We start from the raw sequence: 13833 nt of genomic DNA on the forward strand, positions 1-13833 counted from the left end.
CAGACGGCGGCGCGCGGCCGTCTGTCGGAGCAGCAGCGTCAACAAAAGGTTTTGGTCTCAGCTGTGGAAAACTATAACAAAGTTTTCAACCCTCGATTTTTGTCTTGCGTAAGTAAGTAAGTAGATCCTTTATTCATCCCCTTGGGGGAAATGCATGTATCCAGTAGCACAGACAGTACAGTACAGTTGACAAACAACAAAATGGACAAAAGTCAACAAAATAAGTCAATAAAAGTGAGCAATATTGCACATAATTAAAAAATCCATATAAAAAAGAGCCAGAGGTAGATATAAAAATAAATAAATATAATGCAATTGCACAGTTTTGCAGTTTTGCACACAATTGCAGTGTGTGTGTGGGGGTGAGAGAGGGATAGAGAGAGAGAGAGTCAGTATTGTGACGCCTGCACGTAGGAGACATGCAAACGTTAGAGCTTCAGCGCAGACCCGTCCGGTCGGGAGCGGGACCCAGGGGCACGGCCAACAGGACCCGGTACACACGCTACAAGGTCGGGTACACCTGGAACCGGGGCGGCAGACTGAAGGAGATACGAATACGGTGAGGTCCTCGTCTCCTCATTCGCACGTCATGCATCAGCTCCTCTTTCAGCTTCTCACCGTGGACCATGTGACACCGCAGGCACCTGGCGAGGAAGTACCTGAGGATCTGGGTGAAGAATACGTTCGGTCGGGTTCGTCCCAGTAGAGCGAGGTAAGGCCCTGATGAACACGTGGTGGTCACGCGTGAGGAGGAACGTGTTGACGCACTGTGGTGTGACCGCAGGGCCCACGGCGACAGGAGGCTCCTGCTCAGAGTGTTTGACGCCTGGAAGGACGAGTGGTGGAGCACCAGGAGGGAGTGGCGGCTGGTGGTGCGGGCAGAGTGTCACCATAAGTAGGTCTAGTCCTCAGAGAGAGACTGTCATAGTCAGAAGACTGGATCACAGCACATGGGGGGGTGGAGGGGGTTACTCCTGGGGTCACTAACGTTGAATTAGATCTCTCTCCATATCTGCGGATGGAGGTTTTTGACCACTTGAACCCACAGTATGTAGTGTCAGGACACGGCCGTTTGGACGCTGTGTGTTCCAGGTACACCCTTTACAGCTGGACCCTCCGTTGCTGGCGGGTCTTTGCAGCCACCAGGAGGCAGAAGATGGAGAAGGCCCGACAGGCGCAGTCCTACGGTATGGAGCTAGGGTGACGCCTGACGTTCACCAGACACTGAAGAGTTCACGTGTTTACACCTCTGTGTGTCTGTGTGTTTGCTAGCTGAGAAGCACCTGGTTCGTGGGGTATGGGAGAAGTGGGAGGTGTTTGTACTGATGAAACGCATGAAGGCCAGGATGCTGGATTTGGCCGTTCAGCAGCATAGACTGTGGACAACACGGTGAGACCCATCCATGTCCCTGTGCTCTGTGTTCCTGCGTGCTGTTCTCCCCACAGACCTCTTCATTGTGTTTCTACCCTTGTGTCCTCCGTCACACAGCTCCACCTGGAAGGTTTGGCAGGCGAAGCGGCAGCAGACTTTAGATGTGTTTGCTTTGGAAGAGCAGGCCTTTGAGCTCAGGCGTCTGACGTTACGCCGCAAGGTAGACGGGATTCAACCGGACCACATCCAAGATGTTCCCAGTGTGGTTTCCCCAGCCAGCGTTTGGTTAAAGTATTTCCGATGTGTCAGTGGTCATCTCTTTGCCCGATAGGCATGGCGTCAGTGGACACACTCACACAAGGCTGCCTGCACTCAGAGACGCTCTGACAACAAGGCTTCACGCCATCACAGCCGAGCACTGCAGAGGAACACGTTGCATCAGTGGACGTGTTATGTTCGCAGTCGCCAATGCAAAAAGCATCCAAATGGTGAATAGCATTTACCATTTGCTCATTTAACTTTTATCCAAAGCGGTGTGTGTGTGGCATCAGTTTTCAGCCGTTTCTGTGCCTCTGTGTTTCAGACGTGGCGCGGCGTGCCAGGAGCCAAACACTGCTACAAGAGTGTTGGAGCAAATGGCGGCTCACATTAATCTGCAGGAGGGACGCGGCGCAGCGACTTGAAGCTGCGGAACATCTGGCCGAGCAGCACAAGCAGCGCACAGCCATGGCGCACTGGAGGACCTGTATCCTGTTTCACTCATAGCTTTAACGGACTTGAGCCAGCTGAGCGGAGCCTGTATGTCGTTGTTTTGTTCCTGAGCCTCTCCGTTAGACATGACCCTGTGCAGGGAAGAGGCCGGAAGAGATGAGCTGGCACGCCAACACAGACGACAGCGTTTACTGGTAAGGAGCAGGACTCCTGAACAACTGTCTCTCCAGCCATGACGTCACGCCCACGCTTATCTGTAACTGGTTCTCTGCCATCACATGTTCACCATGATTTGTAATCATGGTGATTAGTGTGAGGACAGTTGTAGTGATGTGGCTGGTGTTCTGTGAGGACGGTTGTAGTGATGTGGCTGGTGTTCTGTGAGGACGGTTGTAGTGATGTGGCTGGTGTTCTGTGAGGACAGTTGTAGTGATGTGGCTGGTGTTCTGTGAGGACGGTTGTAGTGATGCTGGTGTTCTGTGTGAGGACGGTTGTAGTGATGTGGCTGGTGTTCTGTGAGGACGGTTGTAGTGATGCTGGTGTTCTGTGAGGACGGTTGTAGTGATGCTGGTGTTCTGTGAGGACGGTTGTAGTGATGTGGCTGGTGTTCTGTGAGGACGGTTGTAGTGATGTGGCTGGTGTTCTGTGAGGACGGTTGTAGTGATGCTGGTGTTCTGTGAGGACGGTTGTAGTGATGCTGGTGTTCTGTGAGGACGGTTGTAGTGATGCTGGTGTTCTGTGAGGACGGTTGTAGTGATGCTGGTGTTCTGTGAGGACGGTTGTAGTGATGTGGCTGGTGTTCTGTGTGAGGACGGTTGTAGTGATGCTGGTGTTCTGTGAGGACGGTTGTAGTGATGCTGGTGTTCTGTGAGGACGGTTGTAGTGATGCTGGTGTTCTGTGAGGACGGTTGTAGTGATGCTGGTGTTCTGTGAGGACGGTTGTAGTGATGTGGCTGGTGTTCTGTGAGGACGGTTGTAGTGATGCTGGTGTTCTGTGAGGACGGTTGTAGTGATGCTGGTGTTCTGTGAGGACGGTTGTAGTGATGTGGCTGGTGTTCTGTGAGGACGGTTGTAGTGATGCTGGTGTTCTGTGAGGACGGTTGTAGTGATGTGGCTGGTGTTCTGTGAGGACGGTTGTAGTGATGTGGCTGGTGTTCTGTGAGGACGGTTGTAGTGATGTGGCTGGTGTTCTGTGAGGACGGTTGTAGTGATGCTGGTGTTCTGTGAGGACGGTTGTAGTGATGCTGGTGTTCTGTGAGGACGGTTGTAGTGATGCTGGTGTTCTGTGAGGACGGTTGTAGTGATGTGGCTGGTGTTCTGTGAGGACAGTTGTAGTGATGTGGCTGGTGTTCTGTGAGGACGGTTGTAGTGATGCTGGTGTTCTGTGAGGACGGTTGTAGTGATGTGGCTGGTGTTCTGTGAGGACGGTTGTAGTGATGCTGGTGTTCTGTGAGGACGGTTGTAGTGATGCTGGTGTTCTGTGAGGACGGTTGTAGTGATGTGGCTGGTGTTCTGTGAGGACGGTTGTAGTGATGTGGCTGGTGTTCTGTGAGGACGGTTGTAGTGATGCTGGTGTTCTGTGAGGACAGTTGTAGTGATGTGGCTGGTGTTCTGTGAGGACGGTTGTAGTGATGCTGGTGTTCTGTGAGGACGGTTGTAGTGATGCTGGTGTTCTGTGTGAGGACGGTTGTAGTGATGCTGGTGTTCTGTGAGGACGGTTGTAGTGATGCTGGTGTTCTGTGAGGACGGTTGTAGTGATGCTGGTGTTCTGTGTTTTGCCGTTGCAGCGGGCTGGATTACGTGGCCTTTCCCTGAACATCAGCATGAGTAAAACACAGCGACAGAACAATAACATTGCTGCTCATCATCTTCAGCAGACTGTAGGTGCTCCACGTTTACGATAATAAATCACAATAAACTAGCGTTGCTAAACTAAAACTTACCTCTGAGGCTTTTGTGCGCATTACTTGTGTTATTTTTCTTGTGTTATTTACAGCTTAAAAGCAAATACTGGAGATTCTGGCAGGAGCGTGTGGAAGAGGCAGAAGACAAGCTGCTCTACCCTCCACTCAGAGCTGGCCAGACGTACTACAGGTGTGGAAACAGTCCTTCAACAAGTGGATGTGATGATAAACATCCTTCTTACCAGATGTATATCTGAAAACAAAAACTAGTGTCAATACAAGCTTTAACCATCCTTGTGTGTTCCTCTTGACAGCGCGTCATTGACAAAATCCTTCTTTTACACATGGAAGGACAGGCTAGTTGAACGCAGACACCAACAGGTATTACATCCTTCATTCAGTTTGGACATCTGAAAGATTCTAAAGTTTAGATTGAGATCAGTGTGTTTATTCTTTTACTGTTTTTCCTCCTTTCTCCCGATTGCGTCTGCTAACGGAAACAAATCGGTCTTAACATTACTGCCACGTCTTCGTCCTTCTTTTAAAGATGAAGCGCTGTCATATGGTAGTGGTGTCGGCCATTGTATGGGACATGTGTGTGTGTGTGTGTGTGTGTGTGTATATATATATGTCTGCTGTGAGCAGGGCTTGGAGCTCCAGGCAGAGAGCCAGTTGGCCAGACGCAGGCTGCCCCAGTGCGTCCACTCCTGGGTGAAATACACCTCGCAGGCCGCGCTGCGCAGGGAGAACAAAGACATGGCAGACGCGTTTAACCGGTGAGCTTCCAACGCAGCTGGATTAAATTTTCCGGCAATTTTCTGGCGAGGGGTATTTGAACCACCAGCCAAAGTCGTACGGATCACATGTCCTCAGCCTCCCTTTATGGCGGCGTTTCTACCACATGCTTCCACGCTGCAAGTGAGAAAATCACCCTGACCGTCCTGGCGGGTGTTACCGTTCCTCTCACCATGACCTCCCCCTCCTCCCCCTTCAGACGCCGGCTGCACTGCTGGGTTTTCTACCGCTGGTGGGACGGCTGCCAGCAGGGCCAGGAGCAGCGGCTGGCCGGGAACACGGTACGGCCGGCTACCGCTACGCCCAGCGCCGCCACCGCCGCCCGCCCGGCCAGCCAGCCAGCCCGGCCCACCGTAACCTCTGCTCCCCCCCCCCCCCCCTGTGTGGTCAGGCCCTGCTGTATGACGGGCGGCGCTGCGTGCAGAGCGCCTGGCGCCTCTGGAGGAGACGCGCGGGGCGGCGCGTCGAGGAGCGGGAGAGGGGGCGCGCCGCCGAGCAGCTGTACCAGCGCACACTCCTGATGAACACCACCGCGCGCTGGAGGGCCCGGGCTGCCCAGGAGAGGGGCAGGTGTGTGTGGGAGGGAGGGGGGCCGAGGGCCGAGGGCCGAGGGCTGAGGGCTGAGGGCTGAGGGCTGAGGGCCGAGGGCCGAGGGCCGAGGGCCGAGGGCTGAGGGCTGAGGGCTGAGGGCTGAGGGCTGAGGGCCGAGGGCCGAGGGCCGAGGGCTGAGGGCTGAGGGCTGAGGGCTGAGGGCTGGTTACCGGGTTCGACCCCCAGTATCCGCAGGATTCCTTTCCCCCTCCTGCTTCTTGATGATGTGTGTCTGACCTCCAGGTGATTTGTTTTGCACGTGTTCAGTGAGTACGGTGTTGGTGTTGGTCATCTATTAGTGTTTCCTCCAGGAGGACCGTGGTGGAGCAGGCCTCTAGGCGCCGGGAGCTCCGGCTCCTGAGATGGGCTTTGACTGGATGGCAAAAGGTAAGAATGTTTGTTCTTTATCTACTATCTATCTATGTACTGCATCTGTAGCGTTGGGACGTTCATTTAATGGAGCAGTGTTTCAAATAGTTACAAATGGGATCTTTTTATAAAGATCAGAACAGTGATTGCGTCCTGCCTCATGTAGACTGTTTGCGTTGGTGTTTTCTTACGTCTGTGTTAACGTTGTGCTCCCTCAGTTTGTTCAGGGCCGACGGGACCAGAGCAGCCGGCTGCATCACGTGCAACGGCACGACCAAGTGAGGCTGCTGAGACGAGGCCTCCAGGCCTGGAAGGTGAGGCTCAGCCTATCAGAGCACTCCATGTTTATGCCCTCCCACCGCTGACGGCCGTCTTCATAAGCCCTGCGCTGTCGTTGACCACAGGCGTACCATCAGCACACAGGCCTGGTCCACGGCCTGGTGGAAGACCGCTTCACGCTGCACAACCAACGCCTGCTCAGGTACAACACACTACATCAGCGCTACGTGAACATTCAAAGAGCTGTAGGTCAGGTTCAAGCGTGTGCAGCCGTCCGTGTGAGGGCTACAGGCAATAGTTGAACCTGCGTTGTGCATTTGGATGTATGTATGTGCATGTATCAATGTCAGTTTGGTCAATTTGTCTTTGCATTCAAGTCATATACCAGCGACCATCAGAGTCACGGAATGTGGAGGAGGAGGTTTGTATGGTTAGAGTCATTCTTTAGACCAGCCACCCTTCAGCCACTGAGGTGAAATGCGCTGTGGGAATATTAGTTTGAGTCATGAGCCACGTTAGATTATGGCTCCCAGCTCTGATATCTTTGACCAATCAAGGCATCTCTCTCCTGATTGGTTGGGGGAATTCACCCTGCAGTCACAGGTGTGCGTGGAATGCAGTGCGTCAGGTAGGCAGAACGGAGGCGGGCGTTTCCTTTCTATGCTCTCATTCCTTCTGGACTCGTTACCTACAGCAGCTCTGAGGTGGAGTCACACCACGCTCTGACTGCTCACCTTGGAGGTTCGTCATTGGCCGTCTGTGTGGTTTCTCTTCCCAGGAGGACACTGACCGAGTGGAAGGAGAACGCAACCTTTGTGTCGGACGCCAGGCTCACAGAGCAGAGGGCTCTGAGCCACTTCCAGAGGGGCCGACAGGTCCAGGTAACCGCCCACCCGGAGCCCGCAGGGTGTCACACGTCATCGGCCTTAACGTCGTGGGTGTCGATGCTGAAGTCTGTGTTCTCGTTCAAGGTGTTTTTTGCTTGGAGACGAGCTGCAGAGCATGCGATAGCAGAGCGGCTCCACCAGGGGGAGGTCCTGGAGGGGGCTCAGAGTCACATGGACCACGGTGAAGCCCCCACAGAACAGAGCGATGGACCCCGCTTGCAGGAGGACGAGGTGTGTGAGCGTCATCGCCTGTTAAATGTACTCCCTGTCCCCGGTCCTCTCCCCCCCACCCCAGTGCGGCGGCGGGCGGCGTTCAGGCGCTGGCGGCGGAGGACCCGGGAGACGGCGGCGGAGCGGACGGGCGCGGAGAAGGCGGAGCAGCACCACCGCGCCAGGCTGCTCTCCAGCGCGCTCAAGTCCTGGAGCGGCCATCACCGCCGTGGACAGACACATGAGGTCAAACTAGAGCCATGTCCCAGAAGTGCGGCAGAGCGCCACGCCCGCCCCGCCCCTCACCTGAGCCGGTGTCCCGTTGTACCCTGCAGGTGATGAGGCGACAGGGAGCCATGCTTCTCCGGCTGAAGGTCTACCAGAAGTTCTTTGCGGTTTGGCAGGCGGAGGTCAGTCAGAGAACAGAGAACATCCTTCTTTGCAAACGTTTGTCGTTTCCGCTCCGATTCCCGCTATGAACACATTGTATTGGAGAGTGCAACAGTTCCTTCCCCTGATGATGTACTTCCTGTCCACAGCTGGGGCGCAAGAAGCGAGAGGCGGAGCAGACGGCCGTCTCTCTCTGGCACTGGTCGCTCAGCCTCCAGTCCAAGGTGACACTCTGATCACTCTCTACCACACTCTGATCACTCTCTACCACAGACACTCTGATCACTCTCTACCACACTCTGATCACTCTACCACAGACACTCTGGTCACTCTCTACCACACTCTGATCACTCTACCACAGACACTCTGATCACTCTACCACAGACACTCTGATCACTCTACCACCAGACACTCTGATCACTCTCTACCACAGACACTCTGATCACTCTGTACCACAGACACTCTGATCACTCTACCACAGACACTCTGGTCACTCTACCACCAGACACTCTGGTCACTCTACCACCAGACACTCTGATCACTCTCTACCAGACACTCTGATCACTCTCTACCAGACACTCTGATCACTCTGTACCACAGACACTCTGATCACTCTGTACCACAGACACTCTGATCACTCTGTACCACAGACACTCTGATCACTCTCTACCACAGACACTCTGATCACTCTGTACCACAGACACTCTGGTCACTCTCTACCACAGACACTCTGGTCACTCTACCACCAGACACTCTGATCACTCTCTACCACAGACACTCTGATCACTCTCTACCACAGACACTCTGATCACTCTGTACCACAGACACTCTGATCACTCTACCACAGACACTCTGGTCACTCTACCACCAGACACTCTGATCACTCTCTACCACCACACTCTGATCACTCTCTACCACAGACACTCTGGTCACTCTACCACCAGACACTCTGATCACTCTCTACCACAGACACTCTGATCACTCTTGATCACTCTGTACCACAGACACTCTGATCACTCTCTACCACAGACACTCTGATCACTCTCTACCACAGACACTCTGATCACTCTGTACCACAGACACTCTGATCACTCTGTACCACAGACACTCTGATCACTCTCTACCACAGACACTCTGATCACTCTACCACACTCTGATTACTCTCTACCACAGACACTCTGATCACTCTGTACCACAGACACTCTGATCACTCTGTACCACAGACACTCTGATCACTCTGTACCACAGACACTCTGATCACTCTGTACCACAGACACTCTGATCACTCTCTACCACAGACACTCTGATCACTCTGTACCACAGACACTCTGATCACTCTGTACCACAGACACTCTGATCACTCTCTACCACAGACACTCTGATCACTCTTGATCACTCTCTACCACAGACACTCTGGTCACTCTGTACCACCACACTCTGGTCACTCTGTCCAGGCGCTGTACGCGTGGCGGTGGTGGGCCTCCGAGCAGCAGAGGAAGCGGGGGCGTCTGGCCCGCGGGGCGGAGTTCTACCGGGACCAGCTGCTGAGGGACGGCGTGGCGGCGCTCCTGACGCACGCCGCCCACAGCCGCCAGGCCGCGGGCCGCGCCCAGCCGGTGGGTCCACAGCTCCTTCCTGCTCCTTCCTGCTCCTTCCTGCTCCTTCCTGCTCCTTCCTGCTCCTCTGCAGCCCGTTGTTTTAGCAGCAGAGCTCTCGTCCAAAGCGGATGAACGCCCCGTGTTGACAGAAGGAGAGCGTGCAGGGAGCTCTAGGAATCACTAATCCGCCGATGGAACAACTGGAAGGATTCATTAGTGTTCTGTTTATCCGTTAAAGCAGCAGCGTGTAGGCGTTAGTGACCTCTGGTGGTGAGGCTTAAGACTGCAACCCACTGAGTGCCCTCAGTGCCACTCGCCCCTCCCTTTCAGAAAACGTAAAAAACAGGAAAGCTACGGTGGCCTGTTAGGCGACCATAAGTACTTCCTAAAGGAGGTGAAGTTAGGAGGTTCCTTGATAGACTTATAAATTGTGTTTTGTTGATGTGTCTATAAAACTAAAGGTCAGAGCTTCCAAGTAAGAAGGAGAGAATTAAAAACATTTCCATCGCTAGAGCATTCTCAGGTTAAGAAAACACAACCGTTCTTATGCTGATGGGATTTATACACAAACTAAAACATACTTCAGAATATTATGTATCATTCCCGCCAGGTCTGCTCCTTTAAAGGTCCATGACCACCAGGTGTGGTGTGACCAGCCGCTACCAGCCGCTCTGAATATCAGTCTGATGACATCACAGGTGGGCATGTCCTCCTGGCTGTGCGCTGTGGTAGATCAGTCCACCGGCCGACCCGGTGGCCCGGAGCACACGCTGCTCATCTGTCCGTCACACATCTAGGTGGACACGCCCACCTGTGATGTCATAAGGGGCAGGTTTCCTCACGCCCGGCGGCGTTGTGTGAGGGGCCCTTTAAGGGCCGGCTGGCGGGGGCGGGGCTAATGTGACTCCTCCCGCCGGCGTCCTGCTCCCTCCCCCCCCAGGCCTCGGAGCTCCAGACCACCGTGCAGCGCTGCGCCTGGCGCTGGAAGCAGCGTGCGCTCGGGGGCCCCGCAGGGGGGGCCCCCCAGGGCAGGGGCCCGCCGCCCAGGGGCCCGCATCACGTCACCTTCAGCTGCCCGCCCGCTGCGCCCCGCCCGGGGCTGGGGGCGCCCTGCCAGACGTGAGTGTGTGTGTGTGTGTGTGTGTGTGTGTGTGTGTGTGTGTGTGTGTGTGTGTGTGTGTGTGTGTGTGTGAGTGTGTGTGTGAGTGTGAGTGTGTGTGAGTGTGTGTGTGTACCTCTGGGGTCACGCCTCTGCCCCCCTCTGCTCCAGGGCCCCGGGGCCCGCCCCCAGACCGCAGCCCCGCCGGCCCCCGGACCTGCTGCCGTCTCCAGGGGAGGAGCGGGGCCACGGGGGGTAAGGGGCCAGGACCCACCTCACTTTGATTCATCAGAATCAATCGCACATTTTTATCTATTCTAAATGTCCCTTGATTTATTTTTGTCCCATTATTATTTTTTTTTCTCATTTTAATGCTCTTATCAACGTGGAAAAGTGGATCGTCTTGCTTTGTGCAGATGTTTTTTTTATTGAAAACAACGTTGCCACATACTGTAGTGTTCACTGTCACACTAGCATTCTCACCTGGAGCAAATCATCTCTCAGACAGTGGAACGCTGTCCATCAATGAAAGGGTCAAAAATAAATCTAACGTTAATCTCACGATAAAAAAAATGTAAGACCCTCCAGACTGACCCAGACCCTCCAGACCCTCCAGACCCTCCAGACCCTCCAGACTGACCCAGACCCTCCAGACTGACCTCAGACCCTCCAGACTGACCCAGACCCTCTAGACTCACCCAGACCCTCCAGACCCTCCAGACCCTCCAGACTGACCCAGACCCTCTAGACTGACCCAGACCCTCCAGACTGACCCAGACCCTCCAGACTGACCCAGACCCTCTAGACCCTCCAGACTGACCCAGACCCTCTAGACTGACCCAGACCCTCTAGACTGACCCAGACCCTCCAGACTGACCCAGACCCTCCAGACCCTCCAGACCCTCCAGACCCTCCAGACTGACCTCAGACTCTTGGCTCCAGGGCTGAGGAGCCTCCCTGTGTCTGCAGCCCCACCCTGCAGCCCCCAGAGCCCGGCCCCGGGGCCCCAGAGCCGGGCCCCGGGGCCCCTCGCGGCGTGGTGGCTCCGTGGAGCTGGTCTCTAAACCAAGGCCAGACCCCGGGGGCCCCCGGCTGCCTCCCGCCGCCAGGCGTCCTGACCAGCCCCCGGCCGGCGAGGCCGCGTGGGGGACCGCCCCGGCCCCCGGACGGACAGGACGTCCTGCTGCCGCCCTCCACCTTCATGACCCCCAGAGGTCACAGCCAGGTGTGTAGCGGCGGGGGTGGTGATGGACGCAGGCTGCAGGAGGCCCGCCGCTGAGTGACGTCTGGTTGATGTGTTGCAGGCCAGCCCCCCCGGGCCCGGAGACCGCCCCCCGCCGCCCCCCGCCGCCCACACCCCCGCCTCAGGTCTCAAACCCGCTACGTCTCACACAGCGACGTTCACACTGATCTGCACCGTGAACAGGATTCAGTTTAAAGTCTAGCAGCGCTTTAGCCTCGTGTAGCATCTCACCCCAGCCATCTAGCGATGGTCGGTGCTTGGCACTAGTCTCCATGAACGTCCTCACTGTACCGACCGCCGTGTGGCTCCCTTCTGACAAATGGACGTATTGGAAGTGGCTTTGGATCAAAGCGTCTGCTAACGTGAACGTGACGGGCTTCTCCCTGGGCTGCAGGGTACAGAACCCGGCCCGCTGGAGAGGTGGAGGAGCAGGCTGGAGAGGTGGAGGAGCAGGCTGGAGAGGTGGAGCGGTGTGGGGTGAGGCAGCAGGCGGACCCCGCCCTGGGCCTCACTAAAGAGCTGCTCCACATCCAGCTGGAGATGAAGCGCTTCCAGCAGGACCGGCAGCAGCTCTGGTAGGACGCCGCAGGCCTCCACAAGAGGACCTGGCGTGTTGTTGAGCAGATGTTAAGAAGCTGTCACACCTCGCGCCGGGCCTCACCGAGCTGAGAGGGCTTATTGTTCCACTAGAACGGCACATTTTACGGCGTCGTAAACGACAAACAGTAATAAAGCTTAAGGAAGGCGTCTCGGGGCTCTGGTGACGTGATGTCCCCGCGCTGCAGGGCCTGGCGGAGGCTGAGGGAGCTGCTGGAGACCTGGCTGAGGACCAGCGCTCAGGACCAGCCCGCCCACAGGAGCACCCTGCAGGAGGAGCTGGACCAGGTAGGAGACCAGGAGACCAGGGAGGAGCAAGGAGGAGCAGGGAGGAGCAGGGGGAGGAGTTAGACCAGGGAGGAGCAGGGAGGAGCAAGGAGAGGAGCTAGACCAGGGGGAGGAGTTAGACCAGGAGAGGAGTTAGACCAGGGGGAGGAGTTAGACCAGGAGACGAGATAGACCAGGGGGAGGAGTTAGACCAGGGGGAGGAGTTAGACCAGGGAGGAGCAGGGAGAGGAGTTAGACCAGGGGGAGGAGTTAGACCAGGGAGAGGAGTTAGACCAGGGAGGAGCAGGGAGAGGAGTTAGACCAGGGGGAGGAGTTAGACCAGGGAGAGGAGTTAGACCAGGGAGGTTTTGATTCAAAGCTTCTTGTTCATATGAACTGATGAAGGACTTGGTGTCACTGACTCAACCATCACCGTAATAGGAATGAGATCCAGGCTTATCGTCGTTGATGACCGCAGTCACTATTAGCAGGGACTGGTTTAAGATAACGTACAAGTCTGGAAGTAATGGCAGCATGTGAACCAAGGGACAGGACGTGTCAGTGGCTCCTGCCTCTTGGTTCAAGGCCCCTTCTAAAGAAGCTTTGCCCCCTGCTGTGACAGCTGGAGGAGAGGATGGGCCGTCTGTCTGAGGAGCTGGAGCGGCAGAGGCCCGCCATGCTGCTGCACGCAGCCAGGGTCCAGCACCTCGACCACGCCCTCCGCAACGCACTCTGATCACTCTCTACCTCACTCTGATCACTCTCTACCTCACTCTGATCACTCTACCACACTCTGATCACTCTACCTCACTCTGATCACTCTCTACCACAGACACTCTGATCACTCTACCACAGACACTCTGATCACTCTCTACCACAGACACTCTGATCACTCTCTACCACACTCTGATCACTCTCTACCACAGACACTCTGATCACTCTCTACCACAGACTCTGATCACTCTCTACCACAGACACTCTGATCACTCTCTACCACCACACTCTGATCACTCTCTACCACAGACACTCTGATCACTCTCTACCACAGACACTCTGATCACTCTCTACCACACTCTGATCACTCTACCACACTCTGATCACTCTACCACACTCTGATCACTCTCTACCACACTCTGATCACTCTCTACCACAGACTCTGATCACTCTCTACCACACTCTGATCACTCTCTACCACACTCTGATCACTCTACCACACTCTGATCACTCTCTATCACACTCTGATCACTCTCTACCACAGACACTCTGATCACTCTCTACCACAGACACTCTGATCACTCTCTACCACAGACACTCTGATCACTCTCTACCACACTCTGATCACTCTACCACACTCTGATCACTCTCTACCAACGTAATGTAATTTATATACTTTGGTTTTGTAATAAAATGTTTTCTAAGCATGTTTTGTGTTTTTTATGCACATGTACATGTTTTATTTTTGTTATTTAAGGATGCTGCTTTGAACCTGTTGGTTGTTGAGTTCCTGAACGTTTTCTTCTG

General features: G+C 55.0%; 1 protein-coding gene across 1 annotated transcript; it reads left to right on the forward strand.

Moving 5' to 3' along the window:
* Positions 1-419: 419 nt before the first annotated feature.
* sfi1 (SFI1 centrin binding protein) lies at positions 420-13163 on the forward strand (the record flags this gene model as incomplete). The annotated part of the gene is made up of 31 exons (XM_084464682.1): positions 420-559; positions 641-712; positions 785-895; positions 1093-1187; positions 1273-1390; positions 1490-1592; positions 1704-1860; positions 1956-2117; positions 2207-2277; positions 3871-3963; positions 4080-4177; positions 4302-4368; positions 4633-4763; positions 4982-5063; positions 5174-5352; positions 5685-5760; positions 5961-6056; positions 6147-6223; positions 6800-6902; positions 6993-7089; positions 7204-7364; positions 7454-7528; positions 7658-7732; positions 8963-9124; positions 10047-10225; positions 10377-10460; positions 11148-11430; positions 11510-11573; positions 11843-12023; positions 12234-12333; positions 12935-13163. The coding sequence occupies 31 exons, from the start codon at positions 420-422 to the stop codon at positions 13046-13048; spliced, it is 3606 nt and encodes a 1201-aa protein (XP_084320808.1). The 3' UTR covers positions 13049-13163.
* Between the last annotated feature and the right edge of the window lie 670 nt (positions 13164-13833).

This window comes from Micromesistius poutassou, assembly GCF_964030765.1.
Source record: "Micromesistius poutassou genome assembly, chromosome: 2".
NCBI lineage: Eukaryota > Metazoa > Chordata > Actinopteri > Gadiformes > Gadidae > Micromesistius > Micromesistius poutassou.